Below are 24397 nucleotides of genomic sequence, written 5' to 3' on the forward strand. Positions count from 1 at the left end.
TCAGCTCTCCTACAATCAACCAGCCAGGATTACAGTTAGATCCTTACATCCAGAACAGAAGCAGAAATGGCTGGAAATACTCAGCAGGTCTGGCAGCACCCGAGGAGAGAGAAACAGAGTTACCGGCCCCGAGCCTCCATTCTCCAGAGGGTCGCACCCAGGAGGTGCGCTGCGGGAACCACCCCGGCATCTCCATGCCAGGACAGCATAGGAACTGCCCGGGGATTTCAGCCTCCCAATGGATAATGACCCTGGGTGCCATCAGATACTCCGATTTAGACCAGACACTTTGGGTGGCCCCCACTCTCTCTGTGCAGAATAGTTACCCAGGAAAAGTCAGACGGATCAAAAGCACTTCTAACCCCTGGGTAACTATACAAACGACACCCCCAACTGCCCACCGGAGAGGGCCAATGTTGCGGGGTCACTGGGCTGGCCTGCGATCGAGGTGGCCAGTGATCGGGAGGCTGGTAGGCAGGGGCCACTGCACACGCACCAATCTCAGCACTGACAGATCGGCACACGCGCAATGGCTCGCTTAGCGCTATGCTGCCAGTGTATCCAGTGGGAACAGGCCCTGTCCCCTGATTTACACTGAGACACTCAGCAGTGCACAGAGTTTGGGAGATTCTTCTCTCAACCCCCGCTGAAAAAAAACCAATGTGATTTACTCCAGTTTTCACACGAATTCAACACTTTGAATTTTTTGGGGGGAATCGCCCCCTTAGTTCCAGATTCTCCCTTAAGAGGAAACATCCTCTCTAATCTGCCCTGTCAAGACAACCTCAGGATCTTAAAGTTTGCACATGAATTGTCCCTTAACCTTGTAAACTGCCGCTGGTACAAGTCTAGCCTGCCAACCAAATGCCAGTCTTCCCTCAACTTATAATGTGAGGGATTCAGGGACATCTGACAGGTTCATCCTGGATACTGGAATACACTTTGACACTTATTCCTGGAGATTACTTGAGTTGAATCCCTGTGGGATTTGCAAGGTTTTAAGGAATAGCCTCAACTGGGCACTGTCTCATGTAGTTTTTCCCTTGCATTGTCACGTGACACTGTCGCCTCCTCATAACCACCAGGTTCAGGTCAGTGAGGTTCAAGAGGCTAAATGGCCTTCTCCTGTCTCTACATTCAGACAGGCGCTGGTTCACGCAGTGTCATCAGTCTCCCTGTCTCTCCATTAAGAATCCATTTGATTGGAGGATTGGTACATTCCAAAAGTGAGCCCACAGATAATTTGCTGACGAAGCCAATGCTTGACATCGCACTTATTCACCAGAAGGGCAGCAATGTTTAGTCTCCAAGGTTTCGCATCCTGTGTAATCTAAGAATTTCCAGTACAGGAACAGGTCATCAGGTCCAACAACCCAATGCCAGCCTCCTCTCTTCCCACTTTCTCCAATCCTTCATCTCCTTTCTGGCTTGTGGACTTAGCCAGCTTTTTTTTAATTCATTTGTGGGACATGGGCATTGCTGACTGGCCAGCATTTATTGCCCATCCCTAGCTGCCCTTGGACGGCAGTTGAGAGTCAACCACATTGCTGTGGCTCTGGAGTTACATGTAGGCCAGACCAGCTAAAGATGGCAGATTTCCTTCCCTAAAGGACATTAGTGAACCAGGCGGGTTTTTCCAACAATCAACAATGGTTTCATGGTCGTCAGTAGATTCTTAATTCCAAGTACATTTAATTGAATTCACATTCCACCATCTGCCATGGCGGGATTCGAACCTGGGTCCCCAGAATATTAGCTGAGTTTCTGAATTAATATCTAGCGATAATGCCACTGAGCCAGCACCTTCCTTGAATCATAGAATCCCTTCAGTGCAGAAGTAGGCCATTCAGCCCATCGAGTTTTCACTGACCCTCTCTACACCCCATGACTAATCCATCTAACCAGCACATCTTGGGACACTAAGGGGCAATTTAGCATGGCCAATCCACCTAACCTAAATTTCTTTCCAAAAATATACTTAATTCATAAAATTCACGTTGCAAAGCATTTCGACTTGGGAATTATGTAACACGCAATAAAATTCAACTTGTCTCCCTATACTATGTTCCACTCTTGAGGTGTCTCTGTAACACTCTTGATATTTAGAATATTTATGTCAGGCACACAGGGGTTCGACACAGTTTCCACCCCCTCAGTGTACTGTGGCTGAACCCAGTTTCCCTGAGACGTGTCTCTGATTAAAATATCCTACCTTCGGGCCTTCTCGGAGAGGGCAGCCTGACTTTGGCAGTTTCCTCACCCTCTCTCCTTTCACTCAGAGTTAGTACGGTGGGATGGAGTGGGGGGGGGGAATATCATTTCCCCCTTTATTATAGACAGCTGTGATAAGTACAGAGTTGCAAAAACAGCGCTGCAGTCAAACATTTCCACTAATGCGCTTTCTTTCTCCCTCCCTTGAATATTGTCAGCAGAGGGTGAAATGAAAACAGTCGGGCTGCAAGCCGGAATGAGAGCCAGGTGCTGAAAGGATGCAGTGTCGGCATGCGAAGCTGCCAATGAAATAAGGGTTACTGTTACAAAGCCCACATCTGGGTCCTCGGGACGGCCGATCAAGAAAGAGATCTTGAGGAGGGCGGAATAGGAGAGCCTCCCTGATCTTTAAACAGGTATGAAGGCGTCGTTAACAACCACCTCAGCAGGGCACTGGAGACTGGGGCCTAGCCTCTCATTGACATCTCACCGCCACAACTCTGACCGTGCAGCACTCCCTCAGCACTGCGCTGAAGTTTCATCCCAAAATCCTGACCGTGGGCCTCAAATCCACCATCTTCTGAGGCAGAGGAAGAAACAACACCAAACTGACACCAGGTCCCTGCTGTAATACCAATAACAACAGTGAGGCCTATATAACGGACCTCAGGCCCCAGTGTATACAGCTTCCTAGAGAGCCAAAACTTCCTTTAATAACGTTAACTGCAGAATGGAACAATCCAAGCTCAGGTTACTTAAGCGCTGTTAAATGCTTGTTAAAGAACCATGTACACATTTGCTTTCATTCTCTTAAAGATGAAAGCGTTTTGGAATTGATAAAGCTTCCTGGAGCTCACTCCTGTTTGGACCCACGTAGCTCTCAAGCCAGGCTGTTTCGAATTACAGCCTCAGAGAGGCCGAATAAATAAAATAGGAAACCGCATCTTTCTTATTTGATATCTGAAACCTCGGTCCACTCGCGTCCGGCCTAGTAATTCGCCAGTAAAGGCGGCAGTAACCGACGGCAACCCTGGCCATCTGGTGGCATATAAAAGGCTTCCCCTTTCATTTCCAGTTTAGATTGATCCATTTTATACGGCAATGAAACTTCACAGCGCAGTTGCTGCAACTCTTTGTTCTGCAATTATCACTCCTGGAGCTGTCAAAGCCTTGTGATTGCCAGCTCCCATGGGGGTGCTCCCTGGTAATTAAGCTCACTTAGAACTGACCATCATGTTCCACAAGAGATACCATGGGGTCAAGTCTCCCAAGAAGAGTCAAATTTGTGTAAGAACTATGTAAATCCCGCTGGTTTTATCAGCAGGATTTTCAATCCCCCACAATCTGTGCCCGAGCCTGATTCACTCCAGAAAGTAGGGGAGCAGGGCCTATTCCTGCTGGAGAAGCCGGCCCCGTAGCGCTGAGTGGGCCACTGCACGTGCGCCAATCTGTCGTGCGCATGCGCAATGGCCCCGCACTGCCCACCTCCCAATTGCTGACCAGCTCGATCGCTGGCCAGCCGCGTGACCCCCGCATCGCTGGCTGTGTGATTCTCCCCCTCTCCCCCCACCACCCCACCCCCGGCATGGCCCCACTGCTGGCCCTCCCTGAACATGCCGGTCAGCCATGATCTCCTCAAAGAACAAAGAACAAAGAACAACCCAGCACGGGAAACAGGCCCTTCGGCCCAACGAGCCCGTGCCGCCGCATCACCCTACACCTATTCTACCCTGCGTGTCTACGAATGGAACCCTACTCAGTCAGATTCAGGGAAGAAATAGTGTCAATTCGGTAAAAACCGATTAGCCTAAGAGCACATCTTTGGGGTGTGGGAGGAAACCGGAGCGCCCGGAGGAAACCCACGCAACCACAGGGAGAATGCGCAAACTCCCACAGACACAGGCCCAAATCCATGTGTCTGCACAGCCAGCAGTGCTAGTCACCGAGCTGTTGCGGAGCCCGTCTACCGGTCCAGGATCAAGCACACACACCGACATGAAGTACAAGGCCACTCCTGGACTTCCAAGAGCAGCCCACGCACGACCCGCCGTGTGCATGCCCCTCGCTTGACACGAGGTGGACCTCCACCCACCATTCCATCCCCTTCCCCATAGTCCCAGTCTCCAGACCCACCCCCCACATCCCCAAACCTCCCTGCAGCCCTGACCCCACCCCCCCCACCCCGCAACCAAGAAGGCTACCCCTCCCACCCCGATGGCCAGCCCTGATTGCTGGTATCCCTCCTGCTGCCACTCGGCCCAAAGTGCAGAGCGGCAGCAGAACTCCCCACCCCCACAGATCGCCTCCCCCCAGAGGCCTGGCCCCTATCAGCCCCCACTCCCCTGGCTCTGCCCTGTGCCTGGTGGGCAGTGTCAAGGTGCCTCTTGAGCAGTGCCGTGGGGCCTGGGCTGGTGCTGCCAAGGTAGCAATGCTCGGAGCACCCACCCCGGTGCCCGACCCTCGGGGGGGGGGGGGGGGGGGGGGGTGGGGCCCTCGATTGCCCTCCTTCAGTACAATGGGATTGGGCCTCCAGCTTCCTGCAATTGGAGAGCTATAGTAAATACCGCTGGAACGAACCACTCCTGGCAAGGGGGGCAGGGAGGGGAAGAGGGTAGCAGGCTCGGGGGGTTTCAACCCCAGGCCCGCTAATGGTATTTAAGATGATTTAGAGTTGGGAACCAAGTGTAGTGTGTCAAAATTCACAGACAACACTAAGATGAGTGGCAGAACAAAGTGTGCAGAGGACGCTGAAAGTCTGCAAAGGGATATAGATAGTCTAAGTGAGTGGGTGAGGGTCTGGCAGATGGAGTACAATGTTGGCAAATGTGAGGTCATCCATTTTGGTACAAATAACAGTAAAATGGACTTTATTTAAATGGTAAAATACTGTAGCATGCTGCTGTGCAGAGGGACCTGGGTGTCCTTGTGCAAGAATCACAAGAAGTTGGTTTGCAGGTGCAGCAGGTAATTAAGAAGGCAAATGGAATTTTGTCCTTCGTTGCTAGAGGAATGGAGTTTAAAAACAGCGAGGTTATGTTGCAGCTGTAAAAGGTGCTGGTGAGGCCACACCTGGAATACTGTGTATAGTTTTGGTCTCCTTACTTGAGAAAGGATATACTGGCACTGGAGAGGGTGCAGAGGAGATTCACTAGGTTGATTCTGGAGTTGAGAGGGTTGGCTTATTAGGAGAGACTGAGTAGAATGGGACTATACTCATTGGAATTCAGAAGAATGAGGAGGGATCTTATAGAAACATACAAGATTATGAAGGGAATAGATAAGATAGAAGGAGGGAGGTTGTTTCCACTGGCAGGGAAGCTAGAACTAGGGGGCATAGCCTGAAAATAAGGGGAAGCAGATTTGGGACTGAGTTGAGGTGGAACTTCTTCAGAAAAAGGGTTGTGAATCTGTGGAATTCCCTGCCCAGTGAAGCAGTTGAGGCTACCTCATTGAATGTTTTCAAGGCAATGATAGATAAATTATTGAACAGTAAAGGAATTAAGGGTTATGGTGGGTGGGCGGTTAAGTGGAACTGAGTCCATGAAGAGATCAGCCATGATCTTATTGAATGGCGGAGCAGGCTCGAGGGGCCAGATGGCCTACTCCTGCTCCTAGTTCTTATGTTCTTAAGATGCAACTCACTAAGCCTCTGGAGACAGCACCTTCCAAACCTGCAACCACTACCCATCTAGAAGGACAAGGGCAGCAGATATATGGGAACACTTGGCATCCTGTCTGGGAAACATACTGGCCATTCCTTCACTGTTGCTGGGTCACATTGTCCCTAACAGAAGTTTTCTCAACATTCTACAGCCTTGTCCACTCAACATTTGATGCAACAACGCTGGATTGTAAACTCAGCCCCATTTTGTGGTTTTTCTTTACTCTTTTTTCTTATCTCCTTCTTACTTTCTTCCACACAGCACAGAAACTAGAGGCAGGAGTAGGCCATTCGGCCCTTCGAGCCTGCTCGGCCACTCATTATGATCATGGCTGGTCATTGAATTCAATATCCTGATCCCGCCTTCCTCCCATATCCCTTGAGCTCTTTAGCCCCAAGAGCCACGGCAGCTTGGGGCGGGGGGGGGGGGGGGCATCGTGAAGAAGGATGTATTTTATGCAGGGGGTGGTAATGTCCTGGAACTCGCTGACCGAGAGAGTCATGGAAACGCAGAAAATTAATGACGTCAAATGAAAATTGAATGGGCACTTCCGAGAAAAAGACTTGCAGAGCTATGGGGATAGAAAGAGCAGGGGAATGGGATTGACTGGGATTAACCACAGAGTGTTGGCAAAGACTCAATGGGCCAAATGGTCTCAATCAGTTCCATCATGACTTGAGCATCCTCAGATTAGGCAAGGAGTCTGTGAATGCTCGGAAACTGTTGGCATTTATCCCATATTTATCCTGTATTTAGTCAAGAGGCAGATAATGTTTAGGGTTTAGCATTTAGTTTCATATGCAAGAGAGGAATGTTGGTAAAGGTCAGCATTTTTCAGATCGTAACATTAGGTAGTATGGGTGTTTTTAACCACACGTTGTGGCAAATATTCCCTCCTTGTATGTTTGCAAATGCGACTCACTGGCAGAAGGTTCTAGACTGACGAGATTTGTTGCATTCCTGTGGGTGGAGAGGGTTGGGGTTTCTTATCTTCTTAAGTCAGATCCAGAATAAATCCAGGCGGAGGAAGAAAATGTCACTCCTCTTAAAAAATATTAACGAAATTAAGGCAATTTTTGGATTCCAGAGACGCAGGGCTGCAGATGGAGGAACCAGGTAAGGGAGGAAATGCCAACCCCAGGTACTGATTGGAATATGGATAAAGTGTCAAGTACTTTTGACTTTAAATGAGCACTGGGATGTACAAAGCTCATTACGGGCCCCACGGGAACCTAGGCTGTGAGAACTGGAGTATATTAATCAGTCTCTTACAAAGCATGGCGACAGGAACACAAGTGTGTGTAACCATGGGACTGAGGGTTAGTCAGAGCAGATGGATTCCACTTTGATGTGTGAACTGTGTAGAGAACTGACTTTGAGGACCATGGTGAGAGAGGCCCCAGTCTGTCAGGTTTGGTTTGATGAACCTGCATTTATATCGGACACTGTGAATGGGACTTTTGAACTGGAGCCAGTTTGTTTAAGTGAAAAATAATCAAAGTCTTCAAATTTCGACGCCTTTTCCATCAGGCCTAATGAATTCCTTTAAAGCCAAAGTGAAATTTTGACAAACCTGAACTGGAAATTCTAGGCTGGATCAAACAGGGGCTAAATCTTCCGTCTATTCAGCATTCACAGCTACAGCCCTGTTTCTTGTGCCAAGGGGAGTTGCTTCAGTGGCCAATGCAGGCCACACTGACGGAGGGTTTAATACAGGCCAGGACCCCAGGGATAACCCCCCTTGTTTCTCTTCATAGTATCCTGGGGTCTGCAACATCCACACATACAGCATGATGGGGATTTGGTTTGATGTCCCATCGAAGAAGAGCAGCCATGACTGGGCTGGGCTTCCCACAGTCCTGCACAGAATTGTCAACCTGGGGTTTTGTGCTGAAACCCTGGAGCGGGACTTGAATTGGGAACCTTGTCACTCAGCAGCCAGAGTGCCTCAGGGATCAGGGCTGGGTCCACTGTTACTTGTCATTTATATTCATGATTTGGATGAGAATTTAGGAGGCATGGTTAGTAAGTTTGCAGATGACACCAAGATTGGTGGCATGGTGGACAGTGAAGAAGGTTATCTAGGATTGCATTGGGATCTTGATCAATTGGGCCAGTGGGCTGACGAATGGCAGATAGAGTTTAATTTAGATAAATGTGAGGTGATGCACTTTGGTCGATCGTGTCAGGACAGGACTTACTCAGTTAATGGTAAGGTGTTGGGAAGAGTTATAAAACAAAGACATCTAGTGATACAGGTTCATAGTTCTTTGAAAGTGGAGTCACAGGTGGACAGAGTGGTGAAGAAGGCATTCAGCATGCTTGGTTTCAATGGTCAGAATATCAAATACAGGAGTTGGGATGTCTTGTTGAAGTTATGCAAGGCATTGGTAAGGCCACACTTGGAATACTGTGTATAGTTCTGGTCATCTGATTATAAAATGGATATTATTAAACTAGAAAGAGGGCAGAAAAGTTTAACTAGGATGCTATCGAGACTTAATGGTTTGAGCTATACGGAGAGGTTGGGTAGACTGGGGACTTGTTTCTCTGGAGTGTAGGAGGCTGAGTGGTGATCTTATAGAAGTCTATAAAATAATGAGGGGCATAGATCAGCTAGACAGTCAATATCTTTTCCCAAAGATAGAGGAATCTAAAACTAGAGGGCATAGGTTTAAGATGAGAGGGGAGAGATATAAAAGGGTCCAGAGGGACAATTTTTTCACACAGAGGGTGGTGAGTGTCTGGAACAAGCTGGCAGAGGTAGTAGTAGAGGCGGGTACAATTTTGCCTTTTAAAAAGCATTCAGATAGTTACATGGATAAGATGGGTATAGAGGGATATGGGCCAAATGTGGGCAAGTGGAATTAACTTAGGGGTTAAAAAAAGGGGTGGCATGGACAAGTTGGGCTGAAGGGCCTGTTTCCATGCTGTAAACCTCTATGACTCCATGACTGATGCCTGAGCCACGGCTGATCTTACTGACTGCTCCCAACAAACAGGCCACCTGGAATAGATGCCTGGCCTCTTTAATGTCAATTAGAGGCCAAACATAAGAAAGAGAAGCAGGCGTAGATCACAAGGCCCCTCGAGCTTGTTCCACCATCCAGTACAATCACAGTTGATCCTTTGTCTCAACTCCACATCTCTGCCCACTCTCTATATCCCTGGAGTCCCAAAGAGATCAAACATCTGTCTATCCCAACAATACTCAACAATGGAGCATCGACAACTCTCTGAGGTGGATAATTCCAAAGATTCTTCTCATCTCAGTCCTAACTGATCCCTTCTCCTGCGTCAGTGAGCCCTGTTCAAAGAGCCCAGAGGTAAAAGTTTGTTGCCACCGACTGGCCCAATTCTTGGGCCTGTTCTGATCCTCTCTGCCTGCCAGGAAAAGGTTTGTTTTGAGGTCAATTTAAATCTTTCACTGAAGGCAGAAGGAGCAGGAGGGCACTCCCCTCTCCAACTCGAGGGTCTTCACAATTAACCCCTCTGGTTAACATAAAAACACAGAAACATAGAGGAAAGGAGCAGGAGGAGGCCATTTGGCCCTTCGAGCCTGCTCCACCATTCATCACAATCATGGCTGATTGTCCAACCCAATCCTGCTTTCTCCCCATAATCTTTGATCCCGTTCACCCCAAATGCTATATCCAGCTGCCTCTTGAATACATTCAATGTTTTGGCATCAACCACTTCCTGTGGTAATGGTTTTATGGTAATGAATTCCACAAGCTCACCACTCATTGGGTGAAGAAATATCTCCTTATCTCCATCCTAAATGGTCTATCCCATATCCTCAGGCTGTGACCCCTGGTTGACACCCCACCATCGGGAACATCCTCCCTGCATCTACCCTGAGTAGGTTATCTGCTCCAGACCCACCCAACCTTCAATACAGCTGGGTTAGAGGCTGCATGTTTAATTCTGGGCTGTTCCCAAATTGCAGCTGGAAAGAGCCCAGATGAATTTCCACCTCGTGGTTGTTACTGAGTTTCGTGATCTTGCCTCGGGACAGGGACAGAGCTGGAGGGAGGGAGAGGGGAGGAGGACACAAGGAAACTCGATGCCCCTGGGCCGGGGCAATGAAGGACAGTATTGATACTGCCCGGTGATCTTCAGTAGGAAACACACGATGGTGCGTACAGCAGGACAAGAAGCAGGCTGCGATGTGATGGATTCAGTAGCTGTTGACAACTGACTTTCCAGATGTGCAGCAGCCTTTGTGCAAGGCCGCAGACTGACCTGGGCACTTTGGAATTTTCACCTCAAGGAGAGATAAGGAATCATAATTGGTGCGAAAGTGGAGTGAAGCCTTTGCTGCATCATTAATCATTGTTTGTGGAGGAATAATTCACTGGTATTTGGGGCACTGCGTCGAGTGTGTTTGCTCTCGAAGGAAACCCAAAGGATAATGAGAGGGAGTCATTTGTTAAAGTCGTTGACACATTCCTTCTTCCAGATGCAGTAATGAGACATGTGGGCAGCGTGAACTATGCTCATTTTCAGATGTAGCCGGTATTGATGGAAGAAGATACTTTATCTGTGAATCTTTGTACTTTACAGACTGTGGCAAACACTCAAACCCCACAATGAGCTTTAACAGATAATGCCATTTTCACTCAGATGTGTCTCTGTTATCTCCACTTGGAGCTCTCTTGAAAAACATCAATATGGACAAGCTCACACATAAGTATAAATGTACACACAGGCATGCATATACACAGGTATGTAGGTACACACAGGCATGCATATACACAGGCACATAGTTACACACAGGCATTCATGCTGACGCACATACAAACACACGTAAAGATACACAAATACACACACAGCTCACAGACACACGTGTATTGAACATGCACGCTACAACACGTGCATACATACAATACCCACCCACACACACCCTCACCTCCCTCCTGCCACACACACACACACACACACACACACACACACACACACACACACACACACACACACACACACACACACACACACACACACACACCCTTATATCTAACCCCCCCCCCCACCCAGGGTATTGCTTACTTGTAGGGGATGTGTTTGGTGCCATTGACGAGAGCCAGGATGACATTTCCCAGTGCAGACAGGGAGAGGCAGAGTCCGGAACCTCCCTCACGACTTTTGCTCAGCACTTTTACACAGCTGCCCAGGTCAATGAGGTGTAAGCGGCTTCGACCTCCTGACACTGCACACAACAGCAGGACAACAGAGATGAGATCAGTCAGTTATTGTACGTCCAGCTGAAAGAATAATTCCTGCTAAGCCCCTGACTGCTGATCAGACATTTCTCGATGCAGAAACTAGGTGCCAGCCTGCAAGAGGCAAACACAGGAAAATTACTTCAGCTACCCTGAGGAAGATCTATGTCCTTTCCTTTAAAGTGTCTTTCCAAACAAGCCTGTGCAATCCCACTTCCAAGATTTAGAATGATCACTGTCTAGAACTTCCCACTGGCTCATTCTGTGTAACTCGGGTGTTCGCAATGTTAAAGTGCACTGAAGTAAAACTCTCTGACTCACTGTCTGAATGGTCACAGTAATCAGAAACTGCAGGAGCTTGGTCCAAGCACCAAAACAAACCCATCAGTATCGTCGCATAGTTCGACCCCACTGATTCCCAATCCATTCCAATAAAACTGCTGGTGGCACAGTGGTTAGGGGTGGCACGGAAGCACAGTAGCTAGGGAGGGCACAGTGGTTCAGGAGGGCACGGTGGCACAGTGGTTAGCACTGCTGCCTCACAGTGCCAGGGACCTGGGTTCAATTCCAGCCTCGGGTGACTGTGTGGAGTTTGCACATTCTCCCCGTGTCTGTGTGGGCTTCCTCCGGGTTCTCTAGTTCACACCCAAAGATGTGGGGGTTAGGGTGATTTGGCCATGCTAAATTGCCCCTTAGTGTCAGGGGAATTAGCAGTATAATATGTGGGGTTACGGGGATAGAGCCTGGGTGGGACTGTTGTCGATGCAGACTCGATGGGCCAAATGGCCTTCTTCAGCACTGTAGGATTCTATCATTCGATGACACCCTCGACCCCAGAACTCCCTCTCTAACAGCACTGTGGGTGCACCTACATCACAGGGATTGCAGCGGGTCAGGAAGCCAGCTCACCAGCGCCTCCTGAAGGGGTGATTAGGGATGGGCAGTAAACGGCGGCCTCGCCAGCAGCACCCACATCCCGTCAAAGGCGGCAAAAAATTTACGCACTGAAAGTCGCGTGTGGGCCTTTCTTGGTCCCGTTCCTCAACCCCTGACTTTGAGCATGTGACGGAGGGATCGGGCACTGACGCGCCACCCCCCAAACCCCAAACCCCCCACCCCCCCCACCTCCACCCCACCCCGCAGAGGGGACGGAGCAGGTTTAGCCAGCTTACTTCCCCCCTTGCCGCTCTTCTCCATGCGATACTGGTAGATGTGCAAAGTGAAGAGCATGTGCGAGTTCCGCTGGTCCTCCTCGTCACACTCGGGCCTGCTGCTCCGCCGGGAGGCGATGGCGGCGTCCAGGAAGAAGGCAGCCTTCTCCGCCGTCGGAGCGCGGAGCTCGCTCTGGTTCTGGAGCTGCCCGGGAGGAAACACAGACAGAGCGGGGAGGTCAGAGACACAGGTTCAACCGCGGCTGGCAACAAGCGACAACGTGCATTCACAGAACGCCTTCAACGCGGGTAGAACGTCCCAAAGTGCTTCACGGACCAAGAGCCGCCGGGTAATTAAAGGGGCAGTGTGACATGACCGCGGACCTGGCTGGGGTTGGAATCTGCATTCGTAGAAGGATCAGAGAAGCCCTTCAGTGCAGAGGAGGTCATTCAGCCCTTCGAGTCTGTACTGACCCCCCCCCCCTTTTACCTTACCCAGGCCCTGTTCCCGTAATTCCACATATTTACCCCACTAATCCCCCTGACCTACACATCCTGGGACACTATGCGATAATTTAGCACGGCCAATCCACCTAACCTACACATCTCTAGACTGGGGGAGCAAACCGGAGCACCCGGAGGAAACCCACGGGGAGAATGTGCAGACTCCACACAGACAGTCACCCGAGGGCGGAATCGAACCCGGGTCCCCGGCGCTGTGAGGCAGCAGTGCTAACCGCTGTGCCCCCAGAGCTGTAAGGGTGGGGAGTTACCGGGTGCACGCTGTGCATGCACAAAGCTGGAATATCGCAAGCGTTCCCGCCTCGAACAACCCGGGTCTCAGCTTAAGCAGGACAGGCCCCAGAGTTGGTCGCCCTGTCCACAGGAACGAACAGAATCTGACATCCGCCCATAGCTAAATATTCCGGGCAGGGAACTTAACCCTTGTTGGGAAAGTTAGGAGGATCGGAGGTTTCATAGAATTCTACCATGTAGAAGGAGGCCATTCGGCCCATCGAGTCTGCACCGACCACAATCCCACACAGGCCCTATCCCCATAACCCCATGCATTTACCCTAGCTAGCTCCCCCTGAGGGAGGCAGGGGAATTACACTTGAGTGTCTGTTCTGCAGAAGATTTTGCTGCCAACAGTGGAGCAGTTGGAGGTGATCAAGAGGGCAGGAATGGAAGAGTGTCATGATTGCCGAGGGTTGTAGGACTGGAGGAGGTGAGGCGAGGTGAGGACATGGAAGCATGAGGAATGAAGGATGAGAATTTTAAAAATCGTGACATTACTGGATATTCCAGTTCTGACCAGCCCAGGAAAGGTGACTGGTCACATCCCGACATGCACTCAGGCTAATGCTAGGTTCAGCCACTTCAATGCCTGCCTCAATTTCGACATTCCCCAAGTTTCAGATTGTCACTGAGGCAGAGGTGTTCCTGAAGGCCGTGTCAAACACACCATCAGGTCAGACATTTCATAAATCCTGGGAGAAGCTGGAAGTGGAGTTGGGAACTTTTTGACAGGGACATTTAAAAGGTGTTGACAACTTCAGATGTGATCATTACATGTTGTACGATAAGATAAATAATGTGGTGATTGATCATTGGTCTTTGTCCTTAAAAGACAAGTGACTTTTAAATTGACCAGCATTGCATGTGTAGTCAAATGCATTAAAGTACTTTCTCCAATGGAGAAAATGTCTTTTTGCATTCGATTGTGAATGTGCTATCAGGACTTTGAATTTTTACATTGCTTTAAAGTCTAGACATCTGTTGACCCTTTTGAAAGTCTTCACTACATTCAAATCTGCATGATTTGTTGACACAGCTGAGCAATACAATCTCAATATCGATGCTCCACTGAGTTCCAAAAGCCACTGATGGATTCAGCTCAACAGGAATTGCTGACATAGCTATGAAGAGGACAGTCAGCTTTGTTTGAGTGACAGTTTTACTACCGATTAAAAGTATATTTTGAAGAAGTTTTTTGAAAGGCTGTTTATTTTGACAGATTTAGGAGCACTTAACAGGAGCATATTTTGCAAAGTGGCACTTGAATAGCTGACTATTTATTTTGACAGTTTCATGAGCATTTCAAAGACTTTCCAGTGTTATCATAAGGCTTGTTAGTTCTGTCTATGATGGATACCGGGTGAGTGAGGATACATGGGGGCTGGGGTTTTGGAGGGGCTATGGGAGATATGAGGGGGTATAGAATATGCATGGGAGTTATAAAGGAGTTATGGAGGATATATATGAGGTATGAAGGAGGTATGAGAGACAGAGTAGGGAGTGGGTGAGAGCTCGGCGTCATGACAGTCATGAGTGTTCCAGCGAATGAAGGCAGGCCTTCAAAGCTGCCATCCTCAGTATACCCTGCCTCTATTCTCACTTTGGGCCTATTTCCCGGGACAGCAGTCTTGACCCTAGCCCAACCCAGAATCCCTGGTGGAAAGTAATAAGTACGTGCAGGTTGAATACAGAGGTGGGAACACAACATTGGGAAATAGCCAAACTCTCAATTCCCAACACGAAAACCCAGGGAGCAGCTGAGGTAAATTCAGGATGCGTTCAAGGGGAAACTGGGTAAACTGTTGAAGGAGAAAGAAATAGAGGGATTTGCGGATAAGGGAATGAAGGAGGAATGCAGAAGACTTAGCAGAATAGCAGCAAAGTGGCACAGTGGGTAGCCCTGCTGCCTCACAGTGCCAAGGACCCAGGTTCAATTCCCGGCTTGGGTCACTGTCTGTGTGGAGTTTGCACGTTCTCCTTGTGTCTGTGTGGGTTTCCTCCAGGTGCTCCGGTTTCCTCCCACACTCCAAAGATGCGCTGGTTAGGTTGATTGGCCGTGCTAAATTGTCCCTTAGTGTCAGGGGACCTAGCTAGGGTAAATATGTAGGGCTACGGGAATAGCAGTTGGGAGGGATTGTGGTCAGTTGTTGCGCCAACCTGTGAAACCAATCTAAAGCCCATCTAACCTACACTATTCAGATATCATCCACATGTTTATCCAATTAAATGCCCTTAATGTTGGCAAGTCCACTGCTGTTGCAGGCGGGGTATTCCACGCTCTTACTACTCCCTGAGTCTTTATGTAAGACCATTATGTAAAATTTCCGCTACAGACCTTACAATCTGACAGATCAATAGAATCCCGACAGTGCAGAAGAAAGCCATTCGGCCCATCGAGTCTGCACCGACCACAATCCCTCCCAACTGCTATTCCCGTAGCCCTACATATTTACCCTAGCTAGGTCCCCTGACACTAAGGGACAATTTAGCACGGCCAATCAACCTAACCAGCACATCTTTGGAGTGTGGGAGGAAATCGGAGCACCTGGAGGAAACCCACACAGACACAAGGAGAACATGCAAACTCCACACAGACAGTGACCCAAGCCGGGAATTGAACCCGGGTCCTTGGCACTGTGAGGCAGCAGGGCTACCCACTGTGCCACTTTGCTGCTATTCTGCTAAGTCTTCTGCATTCCTCCTTCATTCCCTTATCCGCAAATCCCTCTATTTCTTTCTCCTTCAACAGTTTACCCAGTTTCCCCTTGAACGCATCCTGAATTTACCTCAGCTGCTCCCTGGGTTTTCGTGTTGGGAATTGAGAGTTTGGCTATTTCTCAATGTTGTGTTCCCACCGAAGGGCCTGTACTGCGCTGTAATGGTCTAAGTTCTACTGGTTAATGTTCTGTCCAATGAGGAACTGAGTGGTGTGGGCCAGGAACAATGTGCTTTGGTCCATTCTTGGTGTGTGAGGAATCAGCTGAACCTAGTCAGGGTGGCAATGGGGGTGCAACAATAAATCCTAAATGGTCCCAGCCTCCTGAGTGCTGGGGGAGAGGAGACGACCAGGCAGAAGGTGTTCTGCTCTTTATTGCTATCCAGTGCCCCTGTGGACATGCCTCGAGGCTGCAGCTGCAATAATACTCAATGTACCTTGACAGGTACATTCACTAGGCCCCCACATTAAAAACAGGCACGAGGTGGCCACCATTTTCAACAGAAAAATGTTTTGGTTGAAGAAAAAGGCGACAAAAATAAAGATTTGGCAAGTTTGGGGACAGGCATCAGTGATCAAGCTTGCATTTTTGTGACATATAAAAAAGTATATTACCTGCATGCCGCAGATCGGGTCCTCGCAGAGGTAGACGCCAGGAGACTGGCCGTCCTGCAGACTGCCCGTTGCTACCTCGGACAGCAGGTCCTTCAGGTTTTCCTCCTTCCCCCAGACCTCCACCGCCGAGACTCTGACGGAGAACCGGGCTCCTGTCTTTTCTTTCCTCTCGTTGATCAGTTTGAAGAGCCACGAGATGGCACAAGGGATGATGCCAAGGTTCTGCATGGAGTCGTCCTTCCCAATCATGGTGTACGACTTTCCTGTCACATCACACCAAATGGAAACACTCCTGAGTTTGAGTTGTAAGGCGGAACGGAATGACGGTTTGTAAATCAGATCTGAAGTCTGTGCAGACTATATCCGGGCACAGTGGGCGGGATTTTCCGGCCACGCTCGCCCCACAATCGGAAAATCCCACCCGAGATCAATGGACCTTTCCACAGTACACACCACCCCGCCCCCACCGCCAGCCCACTCCGATTCCCAGGACAGTCAGAATGGTAAAACTACCCCCCCCCCAGGGTCTTAAAGGTGAATAAAATGCGATGTTCGCATCTCCCTCAGCTTTGACACAAACTGCTTTTCAAATGACTCTTCCGGAGAATAATCAGATTGGACTCAAAATATTAACTCAGTTTCTCTCTCCACGGAAGCTGCCAAACCTGCTGAGTTTATCCAGCATTTTCTGTTTTTGTTTCAGATCACCAGCACCTGCAGGATTTTGCTTCTATTTCAGATCATTGAGTTTTGGAACGTGCTTCCGGGTGACTGGAGTTCAAGCACACGGAGACCGCCAGTCTTTGGTGCACACAGTCCACGAGTAGCAACGCTCCCTTGGTGTCTAACCATCATTGTATTTTACCTCTTCTTTCAGGAGATGGTGGTAACGTCACTAGGTTAGTGGTTCAGAGGCCCCAGGCTAATCCCACCGTGACAGCAGTTAAATTCAATGAGTAAAATCTGGAATTGAGATCTAGTCTTGGTAATGGTAACCATTAATGGTACGAAAGAAACCCCATCTGGTTCACTAATGCCCATTAGGGAAGGAAATCTGCCGTCCTTGCCTGGTCTGGCCTACATGTGATTCCAGAGCAACAGCAATGTAGTTAATTCCATAACGGCCTAGCAAGCCACTCAGTTCAAGGATGGGCAATAAATGTTCAGGTCAAACCATTCACTGACACGAGAATGGATTGCTTTTAACCTGGTTTTAGTCCCGCACACTTGTGTCCTCAGTTTAGGTGAGTGGGGTGGGGAGTAGTTTCGGTTTTAACTTCCGTGGGACACTGTCCTTGACCAAGTAGGGTTGCCAACTGGGAGTAAATATATTCCTGGAGGTTTGATCACATGACTTGCCCTCATGCTCCAGCCATTATTCGGCCAACACAATCCATCCAAGTGATTGCACTGTCTTTCTACACCAATTGGAAAGCAAGGAGACTCATTACCCCATTGGCTGATGCTTGATTGGTGGCTGAATAGCAACGCCACCACCCCCCCCCCCGCCCCCCACTACTCCCACTCCACCTCCATTTTCAATATTCTTATTGAAGGTAAAGAAAAAGACAAAGTGACAAAAGGAAAACCCAATTATTTTTAATATCCTGGTGATTTTTCTCCAGTGTCCTGGAGATTGACCTTTGATTCCTGGAGACTCCAGGCCCATCCTGGAGGGTTGGCTACCCTGCTGGCAAGGTTAGACCCCCCGGGTTGTGTGTCAGCCAATCAGATTGAAAGCTCACCTAGCTTGGTGTGACCGAAACAGAACACGCAGCCATCTGCTCCGTTCACCACCGACTGGATAACCTCCGCGACTGTTCCTGCACAAACTTCAGCCTGTTGTGAATGAACAGAGCAGTTATGTAGAATGCACGGAAGGAAAACAGGCCATTCAGCCCCACTCTTCCCTGCTGGTGTTTGTTGCGCCCACAAGTCTCCTCCTGCTCCACCTAACCTAACACCGTCAACAGATCCGTCTCCTACTTACACATAACTCAATTTCCACGTCTAAATTAGCTTTGTGATTAGTAACGTATGGTCCCTGTATCAATGACTCACTAGAGTGTACTGGTGAGGTTAAAACATTGGAACAGCGGCCAAGCTACAAGATGCACAATTTACCAAGGCTCTTTCGACAGCACCTTCCAAACCCATGACTGTTACCATCTAGGTCAAGAGCAGCAGAAACCTGGGAACACCACCACTTGGAGGGACCCTTCAAGACACTCACCGTCCTGACTTGGAAATACATCGCCGTTCCTTCACTGTCGCTGGGTGAAAGTTGTGGAACTCCCTCCCTAACAGCACTGTGGGTGTACCTACACCACATAGGCAGCAGCGGTTCAAGAAGACAGCTTATCACCACCACCTTCTGAAGGGCAATTAGGGATGGGCAATAAATACCGGCCCCATCACTGATACCCACATCTTGTAAATAAAATTTCACTTTGCAGAGGGAGTGTGAAATATTTTTATATGGTGATGCCAGAGATAAGATATAGGTTATTGAGGTAGGTTTGTTCGATAGGGTGGAGATAGTTAAATATTTTCCATGCATAGAGGGGTTTAGGACAAGGGGAAAGGCCAGAATTATTCCAGGAATGAGGGATTTTAGCTCCAAGGTTGGGCTGGAGAAGCTGGGGTTGTCCTCCTTGGGGGCAAAGGGAGATTGAACAGGGATTGAGTCAGGGATCCAGAATGATGGTAAGTTTAGATAAGTTAGATAAACAAAAAAGCTGTTCCTATTGGATGGTGACGCAAAGATACAGGGATATAAAGTTTTGCGTTAGATACGGGGGTTGCTGTGAGGAGAACACTGGTACGCAGCGAGCAGTGACCATCTGCAACTCACTGCCCACGAGTGTGGTGGAGGTGGACATGATCAACGATTTTAAAAGGAAGTTGAATGGACACTTAATGGCAGTAAACTTACAAGGTCTACTGGTTAGAGCAGGGAAATGGAATTGATTGGATTGCTTCATGGCAGGGAATCGAAGGCCTGAATGGCCTCGTACACCAAAATCACTCCACGATTCTTATCATTCAAAATCTGAGATCAACAGATTTTCACTTGTTCAGCTGTTGAGTGTATTCAAGGGTGAGGACCAACAGAATTTTGGATGTTAAGGGAATTGAGGCCAGGATGGGAAAGGGGAGAAGATCGGACATAATGTTCTTCTTGCTATAGAGCAGGCTTCAGGGGTTATATGGTCTGTATCTGCTCATCTTTTCTCAGTTCTTATAGGCAGCCGGGATAGATGGATGGAGTTAAAATACCCAATCACCCAAGGTCTCATTGAACGGTGGAACAGAGGCTGAGTTGGGGAGGGGGCTTCATGACCTCCCCCTGCTCCACCCGAGTGGAAGCAGCCAAAAGAGACACCTAGAAACCTGGATACACGCGCACTAAACTGTGTGCCCAATCCCAGATTACAAACGTAGCCTTGGAAACGGTGTGTGATATTGAGAGCATTGTGATACTGTCACCACAGCGGCTACAACAGAACCGCGGGCACGTTGCACCTGACCTGCGAAGAGTCCTGCGGGAAGACAGCGTCGAAAGCAAACATCTTTGGTGGCACCAGGCCCCCTCTTTTCTGCGAGGAATTCTGGAGTCCATTCACCGGGGGGTCGTACAGCGTGATCTGCTTCTTGCGAGGGTCAACTTTGAAGAAGCAGCTGGATTCCGACAGGTCCCCAACGGAGGCCGAGCAGATCCGCAGCATGACCTTCACCTGCCGGGGAGGGAAATAAAACATCCCGGTCACATTCCAAACTGCTGCAAACTTTCAATAACACTTCACTCTTTTAATACCACTCATGTGACAGCACTGTGAGTGTCTCTACAACACACAGACTGCAAGAAGGGAGTTCACCATATTCTCCTCAGGGACAATAAATGTTGGTTTAGCCAGCCACTTCCAATCCCTGGGACAGATGTTTTATTTATTTATTTCCCTCTTAAAGTTACAGAGCCAATGCTCAGAGTGGACCAGGCAAACCCAAATCCATTCCTTGCTTTCTCCAAAAAAAATTCCAATTGACTCCAATTCATGGTCCCCACAAATTTAGAGTTTATTTATTAGCATCACAACTAGCTTTCCATTAACACTGCAACGTGAAAATCCCCTAGTCCCCACACTCCAGCGCCTGTTCCAGGTTTTAGTTCCATTTCCAATCCAATGGCCATGGAAGGTGTGTCCAAAACATGGCCGCAAATCCTTTCAATACACCAAGGGCAGATTGTCTCCAGGGCAACCACGCTTGATGTAGAGTGGTCCTCCCCTCAGTCTGTAAGTGACAGGCTAACAACCCGTCCAGGAAGAACTAGCTGTGGAAACAGATAAGCATGTGCGCTGTCTGCCTAGTCTATGAGTGTCCTAGTGATTGAACTGGGTTGAGGGGGGGTTGGTGGTTCTTCACCTGTTGTTTATGAAAACCCCGAGTTAGGGACCCCGGACTGGATTTTCCGACCCTGCACCAGGGTGGGTCAGGGGCCCAAATCTCCACCTGACATGGCAACGACCACGAATGGTTGCGTTCTTGGCCCACAGTACAGAACCGTCTCCCGAGTGGGATCATCAGCTGCAAGAGGCTGCCCACCATCGGCTGAGGAAAGGAGTTGGGACATTCTGCACTCCAGGAGATGGAGTTCAGTTTGAAGAGGGGCCAACATTCCGCAGACTGTGAGGCAGCTCCCACATCGTCCTCAGTCCGAGCCTGGGGGTGTGGGATGACGGTGGCAGCGGGGACGGGATAGGGTGGGGGGGGTGGCTTTGGGTGCTGAGAGTGATGGGGGGGTGGGGGGGGGGGGGGAGGGTGGGGGGCTGACTGGCAAGTCAAAACCTTCTCTCCACCTCACGAGCTCCCACCAACGGGAATTACTGTCACTCGACAATTGCCACGAGAAAAAAGTTGGCCATTTGCAAATTGGTTGCTGTGTTTCCGATGTGCCACAATAACATTTATCATCAAATAAAAATCATCCACTGCATCATTGACCATGAAGGGCCTTGGGGTGTCCGGCAGTTCCTTCTTTCAGAAGTCTTCCTGTCATAGAAAGAGGAGGCGGCCATTTGGCCCTTCAAGCTTGCTTTGTCATTCATGGCTGATCACCCAATTTAATAGCCTGATTCCCACCTTCCTGCCACCACCCCCACATCCCTCCCCACCCCCCTCCCCAAACACCCCCTACTCCCCCACCCCAATATCCCTTTGATTCTCCTTCGGCTCAAGTGCTAAATCTCATTCCTTCTTGAAAGCAAGTCAGCGCGATCAGGAGAATGGAGGGAAAAGGACAGGGCACAAGTCAGCAGAGAGGGAATGACTTGTGAGAGGCAGGACTGCGAAGTGCTGTCAAAGGAAACATCGGAGAACCCAGGCAGCTCTTTAAAAATCCCCGACATCTCGGTCACAGCTCACTGACTGACAGGAGGAACGAAGGGAGAAGATTAAGAATAGCCTCCTCACGTCTCAATTCCTGACCGTCCTTCTCCCTTCTTCCAGATATTATACTTCTGTAATTAAATAGCTTGAAAGACATCAGTTCCAGTAAAGGTGGCCACTCATGCCCAAGACATTTCATGGTCAATGATGCAGTGGATTTTTATTTGATGATAGATGTTATTGTCCACTTTGGTAGGAATAGTGGTAGGAAGGAGTATTACTTACATGGCAAAAAACTGCAGCAAGCGACGGTGCAGAGGGACCTCGGGGTCCTTGTGCATGAGTCGCAAAAACCCAGCTTGCAGGTGCAGCAGGAGGTCAGGAAGGCGAATGGGATGCTGGCCTTCATAACGAGGGGGATTGAATATAAAAGTAGGGAGATCTTGCTGCAGCTATATGGGGCACTGGTGAGGCCACAGCTGGAGTACTGTGTGCAGTTTTGGGCGCTGTACTTACGCAAGGATATTTTGGCCTTGGAGGGAGTTCAGAGGAGGTTTACTAGGCTGATACCGGAGTTGAGGGGGTTGAACTATGAGGAGAGGCTGAATAAACTAGGCTTGTACTCGTTAGAGTTTAGAAGAATGAGGGGAGATCTCATTGAGACATATAAGATGATGAATGGGATGGATAGGATAGAGGTGGAGAAGCTCTTCCCGCTCAGAAAGGACAGTAGGATTAGAGGGCACAGCCTCAAGATAAAGGGGGGGCGGTTTAGAACGGAGTTGAGGAGGAACTTCTTCACTCAAAGGGTGGTGAATCTCTGGAATTCTCTGCCCGTTGAAGTGGTGGAGGCTGCCTCACTAAATATATTTAAGACGCGGGTTGATGGGTTTTTGATAAGAGAGGGGATTAAGGGTTATGGAGAGAGGGCGGGAATGTGGAACTGAGCCACGACAGATCAGCCATGATCTTGTTGAATGGCGGGGCAGGCTCGAAGGGCTAGATGGCCCACTCCAGCCCCTATTTCTTATGTTCTTATGTATTGTGGCACATTGGAAACACAGCAGCCGATTTGCAAATGGCTGACATTTTCCTCGGGGCAATTGTCGAGTGACGGTAATTCCTGTTGGTGGGAGCTTGCACGGCGAAGAGAAGGTTTTGACTTGCCAGAAACTGGTCTTCTAGCCCTGCACCATGGCACCAACTTACACCCTCTCCTACTGCATATAAAGGACACTTGTTTTCACTTTTGCTCCAACCCTGTGCCCATCGCTCTGCGATAACAGGTCACTCATGTGTCCGCAAAGCCTGCAAATTCTGACATGACATTTAAACCCAAGTACTCACTCACACGTGCTTTCCCTGGAAAGCAGAGACTTTGAGGTGTCTTAAATGAAACGAGGGCAATTTTCCCAGATCACAGGCAAATTATTCACCCTGAAATGCTGCTCGGATACCCAAGTTGAAAGTTTAGGAAGTTGGAAGTGAGATGAAGAGGGTCACGGAATTGGAGGGGAAGGTACCAGGAAAGGCCTTTGAAGTGGAGAATATTAATGGGTTGAAGGAGCAATTGTACGTACGCTTGGAAAGGGACGGGCTTGAACATAGTGTCTTGGCACAGCAGAGTTCTGTGTGAAAAATAGAACGGCTTTGTTGAGGTCTAACAACCATTTCCTGTTCTTAAAAATCCTTATGTTCCCACACACTGCCAAATTTCCATTTGCTCCTTACAATAAAGCCCTATGAAGTGACTGGCTTGCTGCATCTCCGGGTTCCACTCGCCCACTTTAATAACCTCTGTGTACCTGGAGGCAGATACCTCCTCGATTAATCACTGTCTGGAGTTCACAGGGGGAACCACAGCTTAGAAGTTGCTGTCTGTGTGTTGAGCACGTAATGAAGCAATTTGATGTTCATAAGGTAATGTAACGGCATGATATACTTAATGTAACGTAACATTATACTTAATGTGGCTGTAACTATATCTTAAACTTAATGTGGCTGTATGTACTCCAGACCCTCCCGTCCCCCACCCCTGTCCCCCTCCCCCATTCCCTTATCCCAAAACAGGCTGCTCAACCTTCAACCACCTGGAATTCCATCATGCAAACCAACCTCCCATTCACCGACTCTGCCTACATTTCCTGCTGCCTATGCAAAGCAGCCAGCGTAATCAAGGACCCCACACATCCCGGACATTCTCTCTTCCACCTTCTTTCATCAGGAAAAAGATACAAAAGTCTGAGGTCACGTACCAACTGACTCAAGAACAGCTTCTTCCCTGCTGCCATCAGACTTTTGATTGGACCTACTTCACATTAAGTTGATCTTTCTCTACACCCTCGCTATGACTGTAACACTACATTCTGCACCCTCTCCTTTCCTTCTCTATGAATGGTATGCTTTGTCTGTATTGCGTGCAAGAAACAATACTTTTCATTGTATACTAATACATGTGACAATAATAAATCAAATCAAATCAAAACTATATTAAAACTAACACATGCTCCATGCTTTCATTCCTGAACTAATTTTATTTACAGCCTCTCAACTGTAGCAGCAGAGAGGGAAATACAACAAACTGATCACACTTTGCAATATACTACACTCTCTGCCCACTTAAAAAAAATTATT

The 24397-nt window shown here is 48.8% G+C and overlaps 1 protein-coding gene across 1 annotated transcript in view; it reads right to left on the reverse strand.

The window, feature by feature from the left end:
• kif26ba (kinesin family member 26Ba) overlaps window positions 1-24397 on the reverse strand; it is a 296952-nt gene that overhangs the window by 41535 nt on the left and 231020 nt on the right. The window contains exons 6-10 of the mRNA XM_080200788.1: window positions 19906-20112; window positions 18121-18214; window positions 16376-16638; window positions 12268-12451; window positions 10923-11082 (exon numbers count right to left, since the gene is read on the reverse strand). Of these exons, the coding sequence (XP_080056914.1) occupies window positions 10923-11082; window positions 12268-12451; window positions 16376-16638; window positions 18121-18214; window positions 19906-20112 (908 nt within the window). The remainder of the gene's footprint in view (window positions 1-10922; window positions 11083-12267; window positions 12452-16375; window positions 16639-18120; window positions 18215-19905; window positions 20113-24397) is intronic.

This window comes from Carcharhinus amblyrhynchos, chromosome 12 (genome assembly GCF_965287045.1).
Source record: "Carcharhinus amblyrhynchos chromosome 12, sCarAmb.v2.hapA, whole genome shotgun sequence".
NCBI classification, from domain to species: Eukaryota; Metazoa; Chordata; class Chondrichthyes; order Carcharhiniformes; family Carcharhinidae; genus Carcharhinus; species Carcharhinus amblyrhynchos.